The sequence below is a fragment of the Desmodus rotundus genome, chromosome 2, assembly GCF_022682495.2.
Source record: "Desmodus rotundus isolate HL8 chromosome 2, HLdesRot8A.1, whole genome shotgun sequence".
In the NCBI taxonomy this organism is placed as follows: domain Eukaryota; kingdom Metazoa; phylum Chordata; class Mammalia; order Chiroptera; family Phyllostomidae; genus Desmodus; species Desmodus rotundus.
This window is the reverse complement of record NC_071388.1, coordinates 8,079,074-8,098,351: the sequence shown is the minus strand read 5'-3', so window position 1 is coordinate 8,098,351 and position 19,278 is coordinate 8,079,074. Positions and strand designations below refer to the sequence as shown.

The 19,278-nt window shown below is 45.5% G+C and overlaps 1 protein-coding gene across 4 annotated transcripts; it reads left to right on the top strand.

Moving 5' to 3' along the window:
• Positions 1-1,083: 1,083 nt before the first annotated feature.
• ZBTB21 (zinc finger and BTB domain containing 21) lies at positions 1,084-17,662 on the top strand. 4 transcript variants are annotated; one of them, XM_045196049.3, is made up of 4 exons: positions 1,084-1,255; positions 7,168-7,235; positions 11,832-13,422; positions 14,020-17,662. In XM_045196049.3, exons 3-4 carry the CDS (start codon positions 11,844-11,846, stop codon positions 15,012-15,014), a joined length of 2,574 nt encoding a protein of 857 aa, XP_045051984.1. In that variant the 5' UTR covers positions 1,084-1,255; positions 7,168-7,235; positions 11,832-11,843; the 3' UTR covers positions 15,015-17,662. The 4 variants fall into 4 exon arrangements, with proteins under 4 accessions (XP_045051984.1, XP_024417636.1, XP_024417652.1 ...); XM_024561868.4 differs by having other exon boundaries at positions 1,086-1,255; positions 11,832-17,662; XM_024561876.3 differs by lacking the exon at positions 1,084-1,255 and adding an exon at positions 1,271-3,258 and having other exon boundaries at positions 11,832-17,662.
• The last annotated feature ends 1,616 nt before the right edge of the window (positions 17,663-19,278 follow it).

Here is a 19,278-nt window from a genome sequence, read left to right as displayed (position 1 = left end):
ATTAGTGAAACTATAACACTTGATAATACAGCTAGTAATTTTGAAACAAGTTGCTAAAACCTGATGCATTATCTCCTACACATACTTCTCAACACATTTCATAAATTACTTTTTCTAGGGTCATGCGCATGAATTCAACTTTAAAAATGTAAACAATTTATTTGAAAATTAAAACATTTGAACAATATTAGGCAACATGATGTTCTATTTAGCTTGTCTAACAGAACCTTTCTTTGGTGTTTACAGTTTGGCATTTGTTATACTAATTTTCTGGCTTAGATTGTAAGAGAAGTGAGTTTTCTGATTAATGGACTTGTAATATTCATGCAGAAAAACTAAGAGACGTCAAATTAGAATTGATAGGACAGGAAGTTAATTGCGCAGCTCGGTGCCTCCTAAAACGGTCGCTTTTGTCTGCGAACACGCAGTTGACAAGCATTTGCCATGAAGTTGATGAACAGAGCAGTCACCGCAGAGCGAGCCGGGAGGCCCCGTTTACTCCAATTCACTATCAATTGGTCCTTCGAGATCAGACCGTTTCAGTGGGAGAAACTGTTAGCGTTCAAGGTCAGCAAATCAGTCTCCGGCGCACGTTCTACGCGCGCTGTGAAGCTATCAGGTCTCTGGGCGACCCGACGGAGAGCCACTACGAGCCAAGCATCACTCGCGCCGGTGCCCACGACCGTCGGTGACGCCACACCCTGCTCCGCACCTCCGGGTCGCCCGCCCGGCTCCCGCGGACTAGCTTCCGCTCGGCAAACCGACCTCTGAGAGGCGTGTGGGGGAGCTGCCGCACGCGCAGGGCCGGGGGCGGGGCGAACGACCACCGCGAGCGCACTCTGTGCGCGCATCTCACGCCGCCGCCTCCTCCCCTGACGGCTGCCAAGAGTCTGCCTCGGGTGGGCAGGAGCGCGGAGCGGAAAGAAGGCAGGCAGCCGCGGGAGACCGGCTCGGGATCCCTCCCGGCAGAAGGCTGGCGCGGGAGGACGCGGACTGCGGGGCCAGCGGCGTTCCCCTCGGACCCGCCCTCGCCCCGCCCCCGGCGCCGCGCACCTCCCTCGCCCCGCCCCCTGCGCCCGGCGGCCAATCACAGCACCGCGCACGTGACGAGCGCTGCCTGCGATGACCTCATCCCTGGTGTGGGATGACGTCAAATTCAAGATGGATGGAATCACAGCGGCAGCGGCGGCTGCAGCGCGCGCGAGCCGAGTGTGAGCGGAAAGGGACCCGGCGTCTGCCTCCGGGCTGAAGACCGGTAAGTAACTGTCACGGCCCTCGCCCTAGGAGAACTGCGGGGCTCTGTGGGAGGCCATAGCCTCCCCGCAAAACGCGGCCTTTCCTGACGTAACTCTGAGGTGATTTCTCTCTTTTTTCTACCAGTGGGTTGCGGGTTCCGAGTGCTTCTGCGCGTGCGCCGGCTCCCGTCTCTCACCGAGCATGCCCCGGGCTCCCACGTCGCCCATTGTGCCTTCACATTGCGCATGCTCCTTTCCCGCACTTGGCCTCGCCCTCGCCACTGCGCACGCTCCGTCCCTCACTGGGCTTCCCTCGTTCGGCCAGGTGGCCCTGGGGGCGGGCGCGCTCGGCCTCGGCGCTAGCTGTGGCGCCGAACGGTTGGGACGCCTTCCGGTCAAGGGCGCGTGCTCCTGTCCCGCGCAGTCGTAGATGCTGGTCACTGGCCGGTGTCCGCCGAGGGGCACGCGAGCGTGCGCGGAACCTGGAGGGTCAGCGGGACGCCGCACCTGCCGCGGCCGGCGCCCCTTCCCGTCGTCCCCTCGGGCCCCGCCTGGCGGCTGCCGGCACAACCGGCCAGTAACCCAAGTTAACCCCGCTGTCCGCGCTCTTCCTCCTGGCGGGCCCTCCGCCGAACGCCCGGATCCCGGAGCGCACTCCTTTCTCTCCAGGCCTGTTGGAAGACCTGTTTCTCGGACTCTCCACCGCCCGCCGGGGAGCACAGCCCCCTCCGCTGGCCACAAGCGTTTCTGCTCAGCTTCGATGGTTCCCCACTTGAGAAAGCCCCGGTCCGAACTCTGCGGCTGGAGGCAGTGGGGAAGGGGGCTTTCAGACCGGCGGCGCTGGAGACCCCAGCTCGGAGACTTCCGTCGGTCCGAGTCCCCGTGATCTTGTGATGGGTCCTCTCCTAGCTCACACCACTTACCCGGAACAAGTTCAGTAGCTCACTACAAGAGATCATGCCGTTGACCACAGGGGAGCCCCACTGCCCTAGCTCTTAACCCCGGTTACTATGCCCTTCAGCCACAGGGCTGCGTGGTTCAGAGAGTACTTCTGCAGCAGCGCGTTTGGAGGCGGGGTGTTTCCAGGCTCTGCAGTGGGATTGCCCGACAGTGGGAGATGGGGGAGACGTCCATCCGACCCCGCAGTTAGCAGCCTGGGGTTTCTAGTGCGAGGGCCGACAGCTCTGTCGCGTCCTGCATCTGAAGCCGGAGTGTATTACAGTATAGTCCGGTGATTGTTCATAATGAAGTCCCTGAGTCATCAATAAGGAGCCTGCATTGTGTTCCGTGTACCTTCTTTAAGACAAGAAAATAGGTTAATCCGTTTTAGAAAGGTTTCTTGTTGACAATTATTTTTAAAACTCTATCCCTCCGATGTTTGGAGTAAATTCCTCGTTCATCCTTAATGACTAACAGTCATTACGTTTAAATTTATCCCTAAGTATTGCTGTTAAAAAAAATAGAAATTTGGGGCATTGGTTTACTTGAAAAGGTTATAACCCTTGCCTTCGAGGAATTGATGGTGTTTATGGCAGGAGGTATTAGGTGTGTAACAAAAGGGCTGAGTTACTGAGGGAGTCTCTGGGTGAAGAGGTCATTGAAAGGACAATTTTAGATGTCCCCAAATTTAATGGGGATGGGAGAACGGATTCTTGAGCGGTTCTCGAGCTAGGTCTGGCAGGTGGTATGACGAGCTACAAAGGAAAGAGAAGAGGCTTCAGGTTTGGAAGACCCAGTAGCTGGCAGCACACCAAACTGAATGGGGAACATGTGAGGACAAGCAGATATGGGGGTCAGGGCTAGAGGGTGTGGGTCATACCTGCCGTCCTGGACACGGGGGATGTCCTGTGATGGACGTCTGTCTTGGGCACCTGAGAGGCTGGATGGAGTTCCAAGGAGAAGTCCAAGCAGAGACACAGATTCCAAAGTGATTACCCAGTGGTAAATTAAAGCCACAAGAACTTACACACAGAGCAAAGAAAGCTCCACGTTGAGCTCTGTAGCAGATGCTGGAGCAATAAAGGTGAGCAAGTCCAGGTCTCGAGCCTTTAGTGTGATGATTTCTCTCTCTGCCCAATAGATAACCCGGCAGGCCTTGTGCTAAGCATTAGCGATACACAGGTGGAAACAAGGGTTCTCCCTTTTAGGGACTCTCGTGAAGGAGATACGGAAGCATATCGCTCAGAAATAGTTGTGTTGTTGCAGAGAGATGAACGATGGCAGTTCAGATGACTGTGCTACTAGCCACGTACAAACTACTAAACTTTATAGGAACAGTGACATTCGAGCTGGATCTTTGTGTAGAAGGTGACCAAGTAAAGGAAAGGTAAGAAAAATATTTTTACATGGTAGAAATCAGGTGTGCGGGTTTGTAGAGTGGGTAGCAAGGTATGTCCAATAAGGGCGGAGAGATCATTGAGACCAGAGTCTGAAGTCTTGTATGCCATTCCAGCATCTGGATTTTATCTAGGAAGTAGCAGGAAAATCGGTGTAATCCAGAGCAGAGCAGAGCAGTGCTGGGCCAGCTGCACGTTAGGAAACAAAGGCGTGACTTCCACCCTGCGTTTAATTGGGTGTCAGAGTACTGAGAAGTCAGTCTGTGTCGTGCGAGGTAATACCTCGAGCGTTGTGAAGAGTGTCGGAAGGTGTTAAATCGGTTCTCGGTCCTTAAACAGCTTCTAGTTCCGTCGGTGAGACACAGATGACTAACAGCGTAAGGCAGTGAATAAACGCTGTGTAAATGGTGCCACTCTGTAACGAGGGGTTGAAAGGTGCTTGCTTGTTACACACTGAGGTCGGCAGGGAAGGCGCACTGGTTTTCTTAGGCCGCCATAACAAAGCACCACAGACTGGGTGGCGTAAACAACAGAAATTTATTTTCTCACAGTTTGGGGCCTAGAAGTCCAAAATTAAGGTATCTGCAGGGTTGATTCTTCCTGAGGCTTCTCCTTGGCATGTAGACGGCGGGCTTCCCTCTGTCTTCACATGGCGTGCCTCTGTGTTTGTGTCTCCTCCTTACAAGTACACCAGCCAGATTGGAGGTGGGCCCAGGACCTCACTTTAAATTAATTACCCTTCAAAGACATTCTGAAGTACTGCGCGGTTAGCACTTCAGCATAGGAATGGGGGGTCACGCCGTCTAGCCTGTGACGGAAGGCTTAATTGGAACTTGAGCTGAGCTTTGAAAGATGATTAATGTCGAGCTGAGTGGCGTGCTGGGGAGGGGTTGGATGAGGTGTGGAACAGTCAGATTAGGTGATAGAAGCAGCCAGACGTGCAGGTTGTGGCTCAGAGGCGAAGTATCTGAAGCAGGAAGTTAATCTTCGGGATAACTGAGGGAAGAAAATCTAAAAGATAATTGGAAACCAAATTGACAGAGCCTTGGAGTACAGGTTTTTAAAAGTTTGTGTTTTGACCTAGTGGAGAACCATTGTTTTTAGTATTTTGTTTTTAGAGCCAAAGCTGGCTCTTTTCACTTAGATCTTACGTCTCAGCTAAAATATCACTTCAAGGCATTTCCTGACCGTCCTCTCCAAACCCCTAGTTACTCCACTTAGTCATAGCACCCTGTTTATTTCCATTATAACACTGAGGACAACCTGTATCAATTTTTCATTTCCTTGTTTATCATCTGATTTACTTCACTAAAACACAGGGGCCTTGTCTATTTTGTGCACCCCTGTATTTCAGGTGTGTCTTACCACACCTTGCATATGTAGTAGGAGCTCAAATAAATTGCATTAATAATAATAATATTTAATGTGTACATCTGGAGAATGATTAAAGCTTTGTTCTAGAAAGCTAAGTGGAGCAGCAGTTTATCAAGGATGGATCTGCAAGGTATGACAGAAAAATGAATACCACTTAGAAATACATGAGAGACATCTAATAACAAGAACAAAAATTGACTGGGTAGGCTGAATAGAAAAAGGAATTTATTATAAAGGTACAGTGTTGCTCATGAGGTTTAAGGAAAAGCTAAAGAATTGGACTGGGAAGGACAAAAACCATGGTAACTGCAGGAATCTGTGTAGCCAGGCACTGGCAGGCTGCACTTCCAGGCTGCTGCTGAGATAAATGAGCTCCGCTCCTTTACTGCCTGTGTCACCTCTGCCAGGCCCGTGTTCCAGAGAGAAAGTTTCCGATCAGCTTGGCTTCGGTTGTGTGCCTAACCCTGTGCAGGGGAGAGCAGGCAGCAGACTGTACCCGGAGTGAGTGCGGTTCTTCCAAAGCCAAATCAAGGGGCCTCCTGCAGCAGGAGGAGGAGTGGCTGCACCCAGAGAGGCTCCACTGGGCCTGAGCTGAGTTACAGTGGAGCCATTCAGCTGGAGGTGCAGAGAATACACCTTCAACCAAAATCAGACCTTCTCTAGCCACTGAAAGTGTGGTGAGAAGGAATCCAAGGGAGGGACTGACTGCTCTCTTGAAGGATCAGATAAGCAAAGCTGGCTTTGAAATGTGAGGAGCTTCAGAAGTTTCTGGATACCTCCATTGTCCCAGAGTGAGTGATGACAAGAACTTAACTCAGAGCCAGCTTCCTGTCACCATCTAATAGTAAAATCAAGTGGGGAGAATCGGGGCTAAATCCAGAGGTGAGGTTTTCGGGCTAAATGGGTGTGTGTGTGTGTTTCTATTCCAGCCAGATGTAGGTGCTTGGTTTCTCTGACTGTGTGCTGCCCTATTACGACACGCATTCCTTCTTTTTGTCCAGTGCCATTTTAGGACTATATAAGCAGCCCCCAGCATCCCAAAGGATCCCGTGCCCACAGTTCAATTTTAGCTTGATGTTTTAAATGTAGAGAGACATTCCCTTATAGAACTGGTAGGAAGGGTTTTGTGTGGTAGTCTTGGAGCCAGTTTGATTTATAATGTACCTTAGCTCCAATGCCACCTGAGTTTTAGTCTCCAAAACTTGAGGGTTAGCGAGGAGGTTATTCTGGTTCCTTCCCATCTCCCTTTCTGAGCCCCTTTCTCATTCCCATGTGTCTTTTTACCCAAATGCTTTTCTTCTTCCTGTTTCTGTCCCCAGAATGCTGTGAATATTAAAATTGCCTGGCTTCCACCTACCCCCTTAAAAATCTTAACTTCTTGCAACTGATCTAAATTTGGTATAAAGAGGAAATCATTGGCATTTAATTAAATTACATTAAAATATGAATTCCCCGCTCCTCTTAGCATTTAGTGTCTGAGGAATTTGAGGTGATGGTATGAATTAATTTTCTGGGGTCCAGCTGCGAAGGGCTTTGTAGCCATTCTAGGGAGCTGGCACCCCAGGCCATGGCTAGCCTTCTGGGAGTTTGGATCCCTGGTGGGATCAGATGAGTGTTTCTAGAAAGCATCTGTAGTAGAGAACAAAGAGTGGGACCTGTAGTGTTACTGTAACAGTCGAGTGAGCTGTGAGTCCCGACCCTTCCTGATGTCCCCGCTGCTCACTCGTCTGTCCTCCCACCCTGGGCCCAATTAACTGCTTCCTGAAATCAGTGTTACCATACATTTCCTGTGTCCTTCATCACGCGTGTCTGTCCTACCACGGGGAGGTGTGCTACTGGAGAACAGGCAGCCAGCCAGCTCACTCGTCTGCCGTCACAGCACCTCCTGTGATGCATGGCCTCTCGCAGGCCCACGTAACAAACCAGGAAAGGAAGAAAATAAAACACACACTTGCTATATCAGAAATACCGTATGTAGTAGGAACTTTGAAACATACTGCGTCTCGTGTTCATGAAAATCCAGTGTGAATGGGCAGTGTTAACCTGCTCATCAGGTTAAGGAAACTACTTGTACTCAGAAAGACCGAGTGATCTTTACAAGGTTGCACATCTAATAGGTGGGAAAGCCAGGAGTTGAGGCAAGTACATTGATTTGAAAGTCCCATGCAGCTGTGACTTCCATGAATTGTTAACCCTAAAGATCTCTCATTTTGATATTTCAGGAAACAACATGAGATAGAAACAATTCAGGAAGAGTTTGGGAAGATACTTGTGTGCGGGGATCCAAGTGGTAAGCAAGCCACAGCCCTGTTTCAGAGTCTGGTTTTCCTGGGGGATTTCCTCCCAGCTTTTTCTGCCACTCATAAAGGGCCTTTTCTTCACAATTCACCCACTTTTCTTTTAAGAGTCCTGAGGTTTTTCCACCATGACTAAGAGCGGTAGCAGGAACACCTGCGCTTATGAGTCAGGTAGAGATGAGCGAAGGAAAAGGTACAGGACTTGGACGCAGTTGGCAAGGTGTGTACACAAGAGTGTTCACACTTACAGTGCATTGTCTTCTGTAAGTCAGAGGCTGATCGTTCGTAATTAAAACACACGTAAGAAATTGGAGTTTGTTGAGCCAGCAGGTTTATGGTGGAGAAAGTATACCCAGTAGCAAAGCTGGCCTCATCTGGGGGCCAAAGAGCAGAAAGGGCACCAGATTTTGGGAAATCAGATTGCATGCATCTGCAGCCGTAAAGGGTTTGCTGGATTGTCTCATGACATTTAGCAGCTGTGGTTTTTCCCCCTTTTTGCCTGCATTCTTAATGTAGCATTTTATGTTTTTAGTTGTAAAACCCCATAAATGTACCAACTGTCATTAACACACAAAAGTTCAAAATGTTATCTGTCTGCAGCTCCACCAGGAAAGGGGCCATTGTTTTTAAGTTTTAAAATAATGGCCCCTTTTCAATTCAATTAAATTAATTGAATTGAAAGGTAAAAGCAAGGGCCTCGACCTGAAGGTGAGGGGCCTGCACTGCCCTGTGCTCTCCATCCTGTTGCTCCAGATATCTAGAGCCTGTCCTGAGCTACTAGAGAGGTCATGGTCCTCTAATAGCCCTCGAGTATAGCCCCAGGGCCCTCAAGCCTCTGTCCCCTCTCCAGCCTCCTTGCCTGCCTTCCCCTACATGTATGCGTTGCTGCAGCCCAACCCTCTGTCTTGTCTCTGATTTGGGGCATACTGCTCCTAACTTTGAAATGCCCTTCACTCTTCCTTCCTGACTCCTCCCACGTCCTTAACTCCTGCTTATTCATGAGGCCTCATCTTGAATGCCTTCCCTGGCCTCTCTCTCACCTGGATCAGTGCCCATCACCTGTACTCCCTCTCTACTCTGTACACACCCGTCTGGTGCTTAACATATTGGAGCATGACAACGGATTGTCCTGTTCCCATGCAAGACTTCAAGCACCGTGAGGCAGGATCGTGCTTGTCAGATTGGTACCCTCTACGTTCAGCAGGTTGTGGCACATACTAGACAGGTGCCCGACTATGAGAAGCATGTAACTTGGTGACTAACAATCCAGGCTCTGGGGCCAGGCTCCAGCCCCACTACTAACTGACTGGGTGACCTTGGGCACATTACTTGGCCTCTCGGTGCTTCCATTTCCTAATTTGTAAAACAGAGATGATGACAGTACCTGGCTCCAGTGTTTATGTGAGCATTAAAAGAGGAAACTAGAGGCCGTGGCATAGGGTTGAGAGCATGGCCTCTGAAGCAAGTCACTTGGTGTGAGTCCTGCTCTGCGGCTCAGTCTAGGTGACCCTGAGCACGTAGGTTACTCATCTGTGTTTTGTTTTCTCATCTGTAAAATGGGGGTAATAGTAGTGCCTACAGCCTAGGGTTGCTGTTAATGGTGAGTTAATGGATGAAAGTGTTTATAGGAGTGTGTGGCAGTAAATGTTCAAGTAGTGTTTGAGTGACTAGATTGGAAAATTCATACTGTATTTGTTTATCAGGCATATCATGAATTTGGACATGTTTAGCCACTTCTCAGGCAAGCAGTCTCATTGATACTCTAAATGGAGTACAGATAGTTTTAATACCCAAATAATTTTCAGGGACAGTGACTATATCTCTTACAGTTCAATTCTGAGTGACTTAAGGTTCTCTAATTCCCATATGTTTTTGTTCAAAGATTATAGGTATGTGTGGTTCAAGGGATAGGAAGTACCTACTTAGAGCAAAAACAGGGATGATCATTTGAAGAAAGCAAAGGAAGGAAACTTTCTGAACAATGAAAAAGGAAATGTTGACTTTTAGCATATAGGAGTAGGGTGCAGATGGTATGTGGAATGCCATTTGCTTCACGTTCAAGGACAGACAGTCACATTCTTGGTTTAGTCTTCACACAGTTCCTCAGCCTATACTTACAGTTTCAAATTCTCTTGGTGTCTTATTTTGGGTTCCCCAAAAGCAGACCCTGAGGCATGGGTGGAGTTCATCTAGACCCTTTTTTTAATACTGAATTAAATGCCTATTAATCCTACAAATTAATTGTACAATATTTGTCAAGTCCTTACTACATACGATACTTCCTCACCTGAACTTTGAAACAACCTTGAAGGAGGGCGCAGTTCCTGCCGTTTGAAGCAAGGGAACCTGATAATCAGAGAGGCTGATCGTCAGCACAGGAGGAGCCAGCATTTCAGCCCCAGTATCTTGGGCAGAGCCTGCACCCTCCACTAGGTTGTGTCTTACCTTTAGATTTGAAGAGACTTTCAGTGGAATACCAACTCAAACTCCTTAATTTAGAATTAGTAATAATTTAGTTTAGACCCAAGCGAGAATTTTCCTTTGTGCTGTTGCTGAACATGTGATTTGGTAAGAATAAAATATTCAGAAGATTGTAAGGGTGTTTAGCATAAAAAAGAAAACACTCTTACTCTTTAACATTTCTAACCTTCATTAAATAGTAATTAGGATACAGTAGTATTTATTTATTTATTTATTTATTTATTTATTTATTTAAAAGATTTTATTTATTTATTTTCAGACAGAGGGGAAGGGAAGGAGAGAGAGAGAGAAACCTCACTGTGGGGTTGCCTCTCATGTGCCCCCAACTGGGAACCTGGCCCAAAACCCAGGCGTGTGCCCTGACTGGGAATCGAACCGGTGACCCCTTGGTTCACAGGCCGACACTCAATCCACTGAGCCACACCAACCAAGGCAGGATACAGTAGTATTTAGCAAATCGTTTTCACTTTCAAAATTCGTACCTATTTTTATTCTTTTTTTTAATCCTCACTTGATATGTTTTTTTATTGATTTTAGAGAGAGAGAGAAACATTGATGTGAAAGAGAAACTTTGACAGGTTGCCTCCACTACATGCCCTGACTGGGAATCAAACCTGCAACTTTTTGGTGTATGGGATGATGCTCCAACCAACTGAGCCACCTGGCCAGGGCCCTAATTTGTACCTTTTAAAAAAATTTTAACTGTGGCTGGTGTGGCTCAGGGGATTGAGTGCCAGCCTACGAACCAAAGGGTCTCAGTTTGGATTTCCAGTTAGGGCACATGCCTGGGTTGCAGGCCTGGTCCCCAGTGGGGGGGCACATGAGAGGCAACCACACATTGATGTTTCTCTCCCTCTCTTTCTCCCTCCCTTCCCGTCTGTCTAAAAATAAATAAATAAAATCTTTTAAAAAAATTTAGTTCATTTTTAGAGAAAGAAGAAGGGAGGAAGAAAGAGGGAGGGAAACATCATTCAGTTGCCTCTTGGCACACCCCCAACTGAGGACCTGGCCTGCAACACAGGCATGTGTCCTGACTTCGATTCAAACTAGCGACCTTAATGTTTGCAGGCCAGCATACAACCCACTGAGCCACACCAGCCAGGGCCGTACCTATTTTTATAGGTCTGGTGAGATCTCTACTTTGCAACCCACTGTTTACAATTCACATTGCAAGTAAATATACTCAATTGTGGGGGAGGAAGAAACTTTCCTCTACCCTTCTAGGTTCTTCAGGGTAGTCTAATAATTAAATCTACGTGAGACAGGTTAACAAGAGAAAATAGTGAAGTTTAATTACCTATATACATATGGAAACCCTGCATACATGAGAGGTTCAGAGACAGGAAATGAGGTACGTGTGACATTCTGAGTTACGGATGAGGTAAGGCATCTTGGGGGCTTCAAAGTGGAGGATGGTCATTGTAGGACAATAAAAGCAGATATTCAGTAATTAGTAGTTTGTCCTGCCATCTAGGTAGGTCAGAAAGGTTATCTGATAATCTTACTATAGACAAGGTCCCTAATTCAGTTCCTCTAGCTTGTGTGGGGGCCAACTTTCTCTTGAGTCCACAGGGTCTCAGTTGCCTTCAGCTCAAAATAATCCACGCACCACAGAGACACATCTTGGGCAACTCGTTCTGAACCCCCTATGCAGTAATAAAGTGGGTTCCCTTTCAGAATTACAGAGTTAGGCAATTCAATACTTCATACTTATTCCCTGAACTAATAATAACAAGAGTAGAACCAAACAGCAAATAGGTAAAGACCCAAAATAATAAACCCTTATTTTCAAATACTGCTTCCTTACATACCCACCAAGTTCTAGCAGCCTTTGCGATGGTGTGCAAATGCCTGTGTCACAGCCCTTAGTTCCTAAAAATCCCTAAATTTTAACCATTGATGATTTGTTTACACAATGAGACTTGTTTCCTCATATTTTTTGTTATTTAAATAAGGTTGTTCCTACAAAAAGCTTTCGTGTGCCTATAATCTGCTAAATATTGGCACCTCTGAAAAGACAGCAAATGGTCCCTGCCCCTGAGGAACATTTCTCCTGGTGGAGAATTTCTGCTGCATCGTTCATAATAATCTTATACTTTGTCTTTCAGAGAACCCAAGCAATGGAGGGACTACAGCATTACATCAACCCAGCACACGCCATTTCTCTCCTGAGCGCGCTCAACGAGGAGCGCCTCAAAGGGCAGTTGTGTGATGTGCTTCTGATTGTTGGAGACCAGAAATTCCGAGCTCATAAAAATGTCTTGGCTGCTAGCAGTGAATACTTTCATAGTTTGTTCACAAATAAGGAGAATGAGTCACAAACGGTATTTCAGCTTGACTTTTGTGAACCGGATGCTTTTGATAACGTTTTGAACTACATTTATTCCTCATCTTTGTTTGTTGAGAAAGGCAGCCTTGCTGCCGTGCAAGAACTAGGCTATAGCCTTGGGATTTCCTTTCTGACTAACATCGTTTCTAAAACACCTCAAGCCCCTTTTCCAATGTGTCCCAACAGGAAAAAAGTATTCATAGAGCACGATGAAAACAGTTCTCAAAAGAGAAGTGTCATCGTCTGTCAAAGCAGGAACGAAGCACAAGGAAAAACTGTCGGTCAGAGCCCACCTGATCTAAGCCATACCTCTCGGCCTTCCCCGAGCGTTGCGGTCAAGGCCAGTACCGGTAAGCCCCACGTTCCCAAACCGATGGAACCACTTCACAACTTGTCACTGACTGAGAAGAGTTGGCCAAAAGATGGTGCAGTGGGATACACAAAGCCTCTCGAACGTTCTGGATCTCTGGACGACACCAACAGAAGCAGTCTGGTGAAAAGGAACGCAGTCCTGCCTTCCACACCGCTACAAGACAGGCAGGCAGTGGATGATAAACCAGGTGGAAGCAGTCAGCTTCCCAAAGGAAAGGCTATAGAGCTGGCATTGAAAAGGCCACGGCCACCTGTTCTGTCTCTCCGAAGCTCGTCGGAGACTCCTTATCTATTGAAAGAAACTAGCAGAGGAAGTGTCCCGGGCGAGGACAGAAACTTGTTGTACTATTCAAAGTTAGGCTTGGTGATCCCGTCCAGTGGGTCTGCTGCTGCAAGCCAAAGCATCGACAGAAGCGGCCCGCTTGTTAAGAGTCTCCTGCGACGGTCACTGTCAATGGATAGCCAGGTTCCTGTCTACTCACCCTCAATAGATTTGAAACCTTCCCAGGGGTCATCTGCAGTGCCCAGCGATGCACCAGGGAATGTGTTCTGTGCTTTATCTCAAAAGTCATGTTTAAAAGAGGGTGGTGAAAAACCAGCTCTGGGTGATGGGACTCCACAGCCACACCGTCTCAGGTCCTTCAGTGCTTCTCAGACCACAGAGAGGGAGGGTGCCCCCCCTGTCGCCGAGGTTCGAATCAAGACGGAGCCCTGCAGCCCACTGGCAGATCCCTCCGACATCATTCGGGTCACCGTGGGAGATGCTGCTGCGGTGGCGTCGGGCACGAGAGACCTTTCTCTGAAAACGGAAGATGACCAGAAAGACATGAGCAGACTCCCAGCAAAACGGAGGTTCCAGGCGGACCGCAGACTGCCGTTGAAGAAGTTAAAGGTGGATGAGCACGGCACGCTCGTGTCAGAAGATAATCTTGAGGAAGGCTCAAGCCCCACTCTCAACACAGATTTTCCAGATTCTGACTTGAATAAAGATGAATTTGGTGAGTTGGAGGGAACAAGACCAAACAAAAAATTTAAATGCAAACATTGCCTTAAGATCTTTAGATCGACAGCAGGTCTTCACCGGCACATTAACATGTACCACAACCCAGAAAAGCCCTACGCCTGTGACATCTGTCATAAGCGGTTTCACACAAACTTCAAGGTGTGGACCCACTGTCAGACCCAGCACGGCATAGTGAAGAATCCGTCACCAGCCTCTAGTTCACATGCCGTTCTGGATGAAAAATTCCAAAGAAAGTTGATTGACATAGTGAGAGAGAGAGAGATTAAGAAGGCCCTGATCATTAAGTTGAGGCGCAGCAAGCCTGGTTTTCAGGGGCAGAGTAGTTCCCCAGCTCAAGTCATCAAGAGGAACTTGAGGTCGCGAGTCAAAGGCGCGTACATTTGTACTTACTGTGGAAAGGCCTATCGCTTTCTCTCTCAGTTCAAACAGCACATAAAGATGCACCCGGGAGAGAAGCCCCTTGGAGGACACAAGGTCGCTAAGCCGAAAGCGCTCGCTCTTGATGGTCCGGTAGAAAACAAGGAGGTTTTCCAGTGCCGCCTCTGTAACGCTAAGCTCTCTTCTCTCCTAGAGCAAGGCAGCCACGAGCGACTGTGCCGAAACGCCACCGTGTGCCCCTACTGCAGCCTTAGGTTCTTTTCGCCCGAGCTCAAGCACGAGCACGAGAGCAAGTGTGAGTACAAGAAGCTGACGTGCCTGGAATGCATGCGCACGTTCAAGTCCTCCTTCAGCATTTGGCGCCACCAAGTTGAAGTCCACAATCAGAACACCATGTCTCTAGCCGAAAACTTCTCTTTACCCATCCTGGACCACAACGGTGAAGTCACCGGCTCCTCCAGGCCCCAGGCCCAGCCTGAGCCTCAGAAAGCAAACCACGTGGTCACAGCAAAAGACGACAACACATTCAGTGACTGTTCAGAGCAAGTCAACTTCGATTCAGAAGATTCCTCCTGTCTCCCGGAAGACCTTAGCCTTTCGAAGCCACTGAAGATCCAAGTCAAAGAGGAGCCTTTGGAGGAAGCTGAGGAAGTGGCGCCTGAGGCCAGTACAGCTCCCAAAGAGGCAGCTTCGAGCAAGGACTCCGGCCTGTGGCCCTGCGAGAAATGCGGCAAAACGTTCACAGTGCACAAGCAGCTGGAGCGGCACCAGGAGCTCTTGTGTTCTGTGAAACCGTTCATCTGTCACGTTTGCAACAAAGCTTTTCGTACCAATTTCCGGCTCTGGAGTCACTTCCAGTCCCATATGTCTCAGGCTACAGAGAACTCAGCACACAAAGAATCTGAAGGGGGCCCTGTTCCGACAAACTCTCCGTCGCCGCCACCTCTGCCCCCGCCACCACCACTGCCCAAGATCCAGCCCCTAGAGCCGGACAGCCCAACCGGTCTGTCTGAAAATGCGGCTCCCGCCACGGAGAAACTGTTTGTGCCCCAAGAATCAGACACGCTTTTTTACCACGCCCCGCCCCTTTCAGCGATTACATTTAAAAGACAGTTTATGTGTAAACTTTGCCATAGGACATTCAAGACTGCATTCAGTCTTTGGAGCCATGAACAAACCCACAATTAAAAGACCTGCCTTTCACCTGTAACAAAATGGGGGCAGTCCCCAGCTTTCAGCGTACATGGTGAAATGTGTCATATAAGAAGCAAAATATTTTTTACAAAAGAATAATAAAGGTTGGAAATTGTTATGTTGGAATATAAGTTTGAGGTAAACTGATGTTAATTAGTAATGTCTTTACTCAACTTAGGAAAACTAAAAAATACAGTGCTTCTGACCTTACAGTCACAGGACATTTTTACTTCATTAATGTTGAAATTTGATTGCTTTTGGTTGTTTGCATGGTTCCTCATTCCACAGTGTCAGTATAATCCTTACCTTGAGGTGGTTTTGTTTTTTCACTGATTTGCAATTAGTAAAATACTATTAAAAGCTTTCTGTTTTGATTATATCAGACACCTAAGTTTTAGTTAAGTCTTAACCATGCTCTTAAGTCCAAAACTTGTAAGGAACAAGTGGAGTAGTTTGCAGCATTAATTTAGGTCTTTAGAATACTCTAGCAATAAAAAAATGATAAACCTCAACTTTAATAAGTTATCCTGACACTTGATAAAAAATATTTGGCGTTTTGTGGTCACATAGAACTTTTTTGTATGAAAATTTTGAGAAATTTAAATCAGCAATAGTAATACTTAGATGTCTCTAAAATAAAAACTTGCTCTTGGGTCATTTAATATAATTATTGATGGAAGACGGGAAATGACAATATTAAGATTTTTAGAAGGCCCCTGGAGTCCACGTACAAAAGCTTCAGTAGCAATGGGCATTGTATCCAAACGGCTGCGGCAGGCTGTGTGTGCATCCCAGTTCTAAGTCAGTCCGTTACCGGAAGGACTGAATGTTGGGTTTCTTCTCGTTTACGCTGCCACAAATCGAGAATCCGAGTGCATTTGGGACAAAGATAACATGGCACTAATTCTGAAATTAACATTAGTATATTAGTATAACAAATAAGGGCGGGACCTACATTTAGAGAGTCAGGGTAGCTGCCCTGAATCCTGAGTTACCATTCACTTCCAGAGACTTGAAGCAGAGAGAGAAATGCCACACTGCAGTCTCACGTGCTTTTCTGAAACAATATTTACAACACAGTTTCCTACCTCTTTTTCTTGTGAAAAGCTCTGTTAGGATCTGTTGGAGTTCATTGTGGAAACACATCCGTAGTGAAACCACCCTGCTCTCAGTCCCCGCTTGGTGTTTCACAGATAGGCACGGAAGTACGACCAAGGGTCCAAGATCGGTTTTTCTTCTTTTGGCCCATAGGGTTTGGGCGGTTTCTTTCTATTTTGTATTTGAGGTTAAATTGTAATTGAAAGCCTTTCAGTAGGTGTTATCCAAAGTTCAAGGAGCTGTTTCAGAAGGTAAAATTTTTGTTTCACTTGTGTGGGGTAGTTAGATATGTAAAAGTGGAAAAATTGGGGAAATTACAAATACCTTTTAAGGTGGTGATATGGGTTAAGACTCCCAAGTTTACTTTTTTTACAAACTATGCTTTCAAATAAAGAAATCAACTACTGTGACTAAGAAATAGTTATCTGAGTTTGTGCTCCAGCAGAACAGAACTGTCCTCAGTCTCAGTGCCCACACTCCACACTGGTGCGGAGAAAGACATGCTTGTTCTTTACTTGAACTACAAGTGTTTTTATAAAATACTAACTGACTTTGTACACTATAGAAGTTACATTGGAAATTTTCCCTCTTATTCTTTCATTTGAGAACTTAGACGTCCCCAAATATTTGTGGTTACTTCCTATTTCTGTTCTTACCTAAATTTGAGGAGAAAATTAAGTTACAGTTAATGATTATTGCCATCTTTATATTTTCTTGAAGAAATCTGTGCATTTTAAAGACAAAACTAAAGCATATGATTTTATGTCAGACATTAAGTTGGATTAGCGTCCATTGAGTTCATTCCCTACATAATTTGGTATTTCTTACTCTGACACCTTGGTGGCTGTCACTTCAGAAGAAGTTTCCCTCAGAGTAATCATTACTTATGGCTGTTCAAGTGTCTAATAATTCCATGGTAGACAGTATCTTGGCATTGTAAATTTAGTATCCCAGGACTTGAACCTTTATTCTATTTTTTTGAGGTTTTTTAATAAAGTTAATTAGTAACAAATATTTTGTATCTAAATATAAGCTCTGCAAATCTGTTAGATTTTAAAAATTGCCAGTGGTTTCTCTTATTAGTTCACATTTTTGTCTAGGCAAGGAACATAAGATTTCAAATAAAATTTTGAACCAAAAACATTTATAATGCAGTTCTGGCTTTTCTATTACTTTTTATACTGTACCTTGAAAGCATTAGGCTGAAAGAGTTTATTTTGGTGGTCAAAAAATAAAATATGCTTCCACTCATGTAACTATTTTAAATGTTAAGAAGTGAAATAATGAAAGACGAGTTAATTGCTTTATTCAACAAAGAGGTTTTTAAAAACTTTCTCTCAGACAAATACTTGGTGTGAGACAGCTTCGTCTTTCATTGCAACTCTTCAGCTAGCAAATATATTCTTGGAAAAGTTTTTTCGGATTGTAATTTTTGAAAATGTAGAAAATTCATTATTCCTTGTAAGTATTCAGGATGCCTGCTTTTTTACGCAGTTGTGGAAAGAATGTAAGATGTTTTAATATATTCTTTGTTAATCTGAGAACTTGTTCTTGAATCATTTTCCTCACGTTGGGGAGGGAGGGAGGAACACCATAAAACACGTGTTAAGGTAAGCAATGGAGGTAACAAGTAGTACACATTCTTTATAGTCAAATCTCAAGATTAACAGAATATTCACCTTTAAAACTGGTAGGATTAGTACGCATTTATAATTTTACCAAAATACGCAACTCACACTTCAACAGTGAGGTCCTGTGCATTTGTGGAAAGATTAAGTTCTTGGTTTTCTGCACTATTACGGATGGTAACAGCCTTCCCTTTAAAAATAGGCCCCTGCACTTAACTGGTGATGCTGAATCCACACGCAGCGCCCACTGGTGCTGAGAAGGGAGGCAAGAATACAGCCCACGCTGTCACAGAGGCAAGGGGCGCTTCCGTGTACAGGCCGGCAGGACGGGGTGAGCGACAGACGGAAAATTCATCTGAAGTCGGCCTTTGAGCCCTCAAACGTGTGTGCACACGTGTGCCACTGTAATTGGGAACTTGAGGAAATATTTGAGTTTTCTTACTACAAAACAATTAGATGTCATTCATAACAAGTTTCTCTATAAATTGCACTAATGTCGGAATTTTATAAGTCAGTTTCATCAGTTTCTGATGTCAAATATTTTTGCAATAATTGTGAAAAACATTGTTTTAAATAATACACATTCTTTAATAAGCTCTTTAACACTGGTCTTTTTAAGTTTTAAAGATAGGTTTTTCTCTTGTGGCTTTAGCACTTTAAGAAGTTTGAGGTTTGCCTACTTTTTAGTATGTTTGCTCAGTGTTGCTCGGTGTCCCTGGCTGTGGCACTTCCACGCGGCCAGGAGGAAACTGAACAGTGAGTTAATGTCAGGCTTTTAAAAAATGCCTTTTAGAGACAGTCATTTGGGAACCAAAGTATTTTAGTGTAAATCTGTAAAATAATTCAGTTCAGTGCTTTTGGTCATTTATTAATGCTGTCCAGATTTTCCAGTTACACTTAGTTGGTACTGATTTCCAAAAAGTGATAACTTCTTAGTTGAGATTAATTCAAGACTGTTTCAAAACTAAGTTTCATTAAATAAGTGCTTATTGATAAAAGGAAAAAATGTGGTTTTATAATTGTGTATATTTTGCTGTTACATCCTTAGCAGAATAAATCATTTGGTTTTATTTAGAAATAAGCTTTTTTGGACTGAAAATTCATAGTCAAATAGGATTTCTGTGGAATGTTAATCCATTGCTTATTTGTATCCAATTCTGTTGTCTGTTTACTTTGCTTAAATCTTGACTAAAAATGATGGGAGTCAATAAATTTGTACTGTATTTTGTTTTGAGTCTCAGTCTGATTGGAATGTTTTACACTTTGACAATAACGATTAATAGCATTTAAACTTACGAATGTGAAGATAAAACCCTTCTATTTGGCAGATAGGAATAGCCATGTACAAGCTGTAAGAAATTGTCCCCAACACTTCCAGGGTGCTCGTAGAATTGTTTGCACCACGGCTTCGCTGATTTGGGCACCGCAAATATAACTAGACCCGCGTGAGCAGCAATCTGCCTATCCACTCTTTACTGTTCAAATTAGTGTTTTTTAAAATGATGGTGGGGGTAAATGCATAAAGTTTTTAA

Bases quoted from the DNA above. Each gene is read 5' to 3' on its own strand.
- ZBTB21 (XM_024561884.4), top strand. From the start codon at position 11,844: ATGGAGGGACTACAGCATTACATCAACCCAGCACACGCCATTTCTCTC.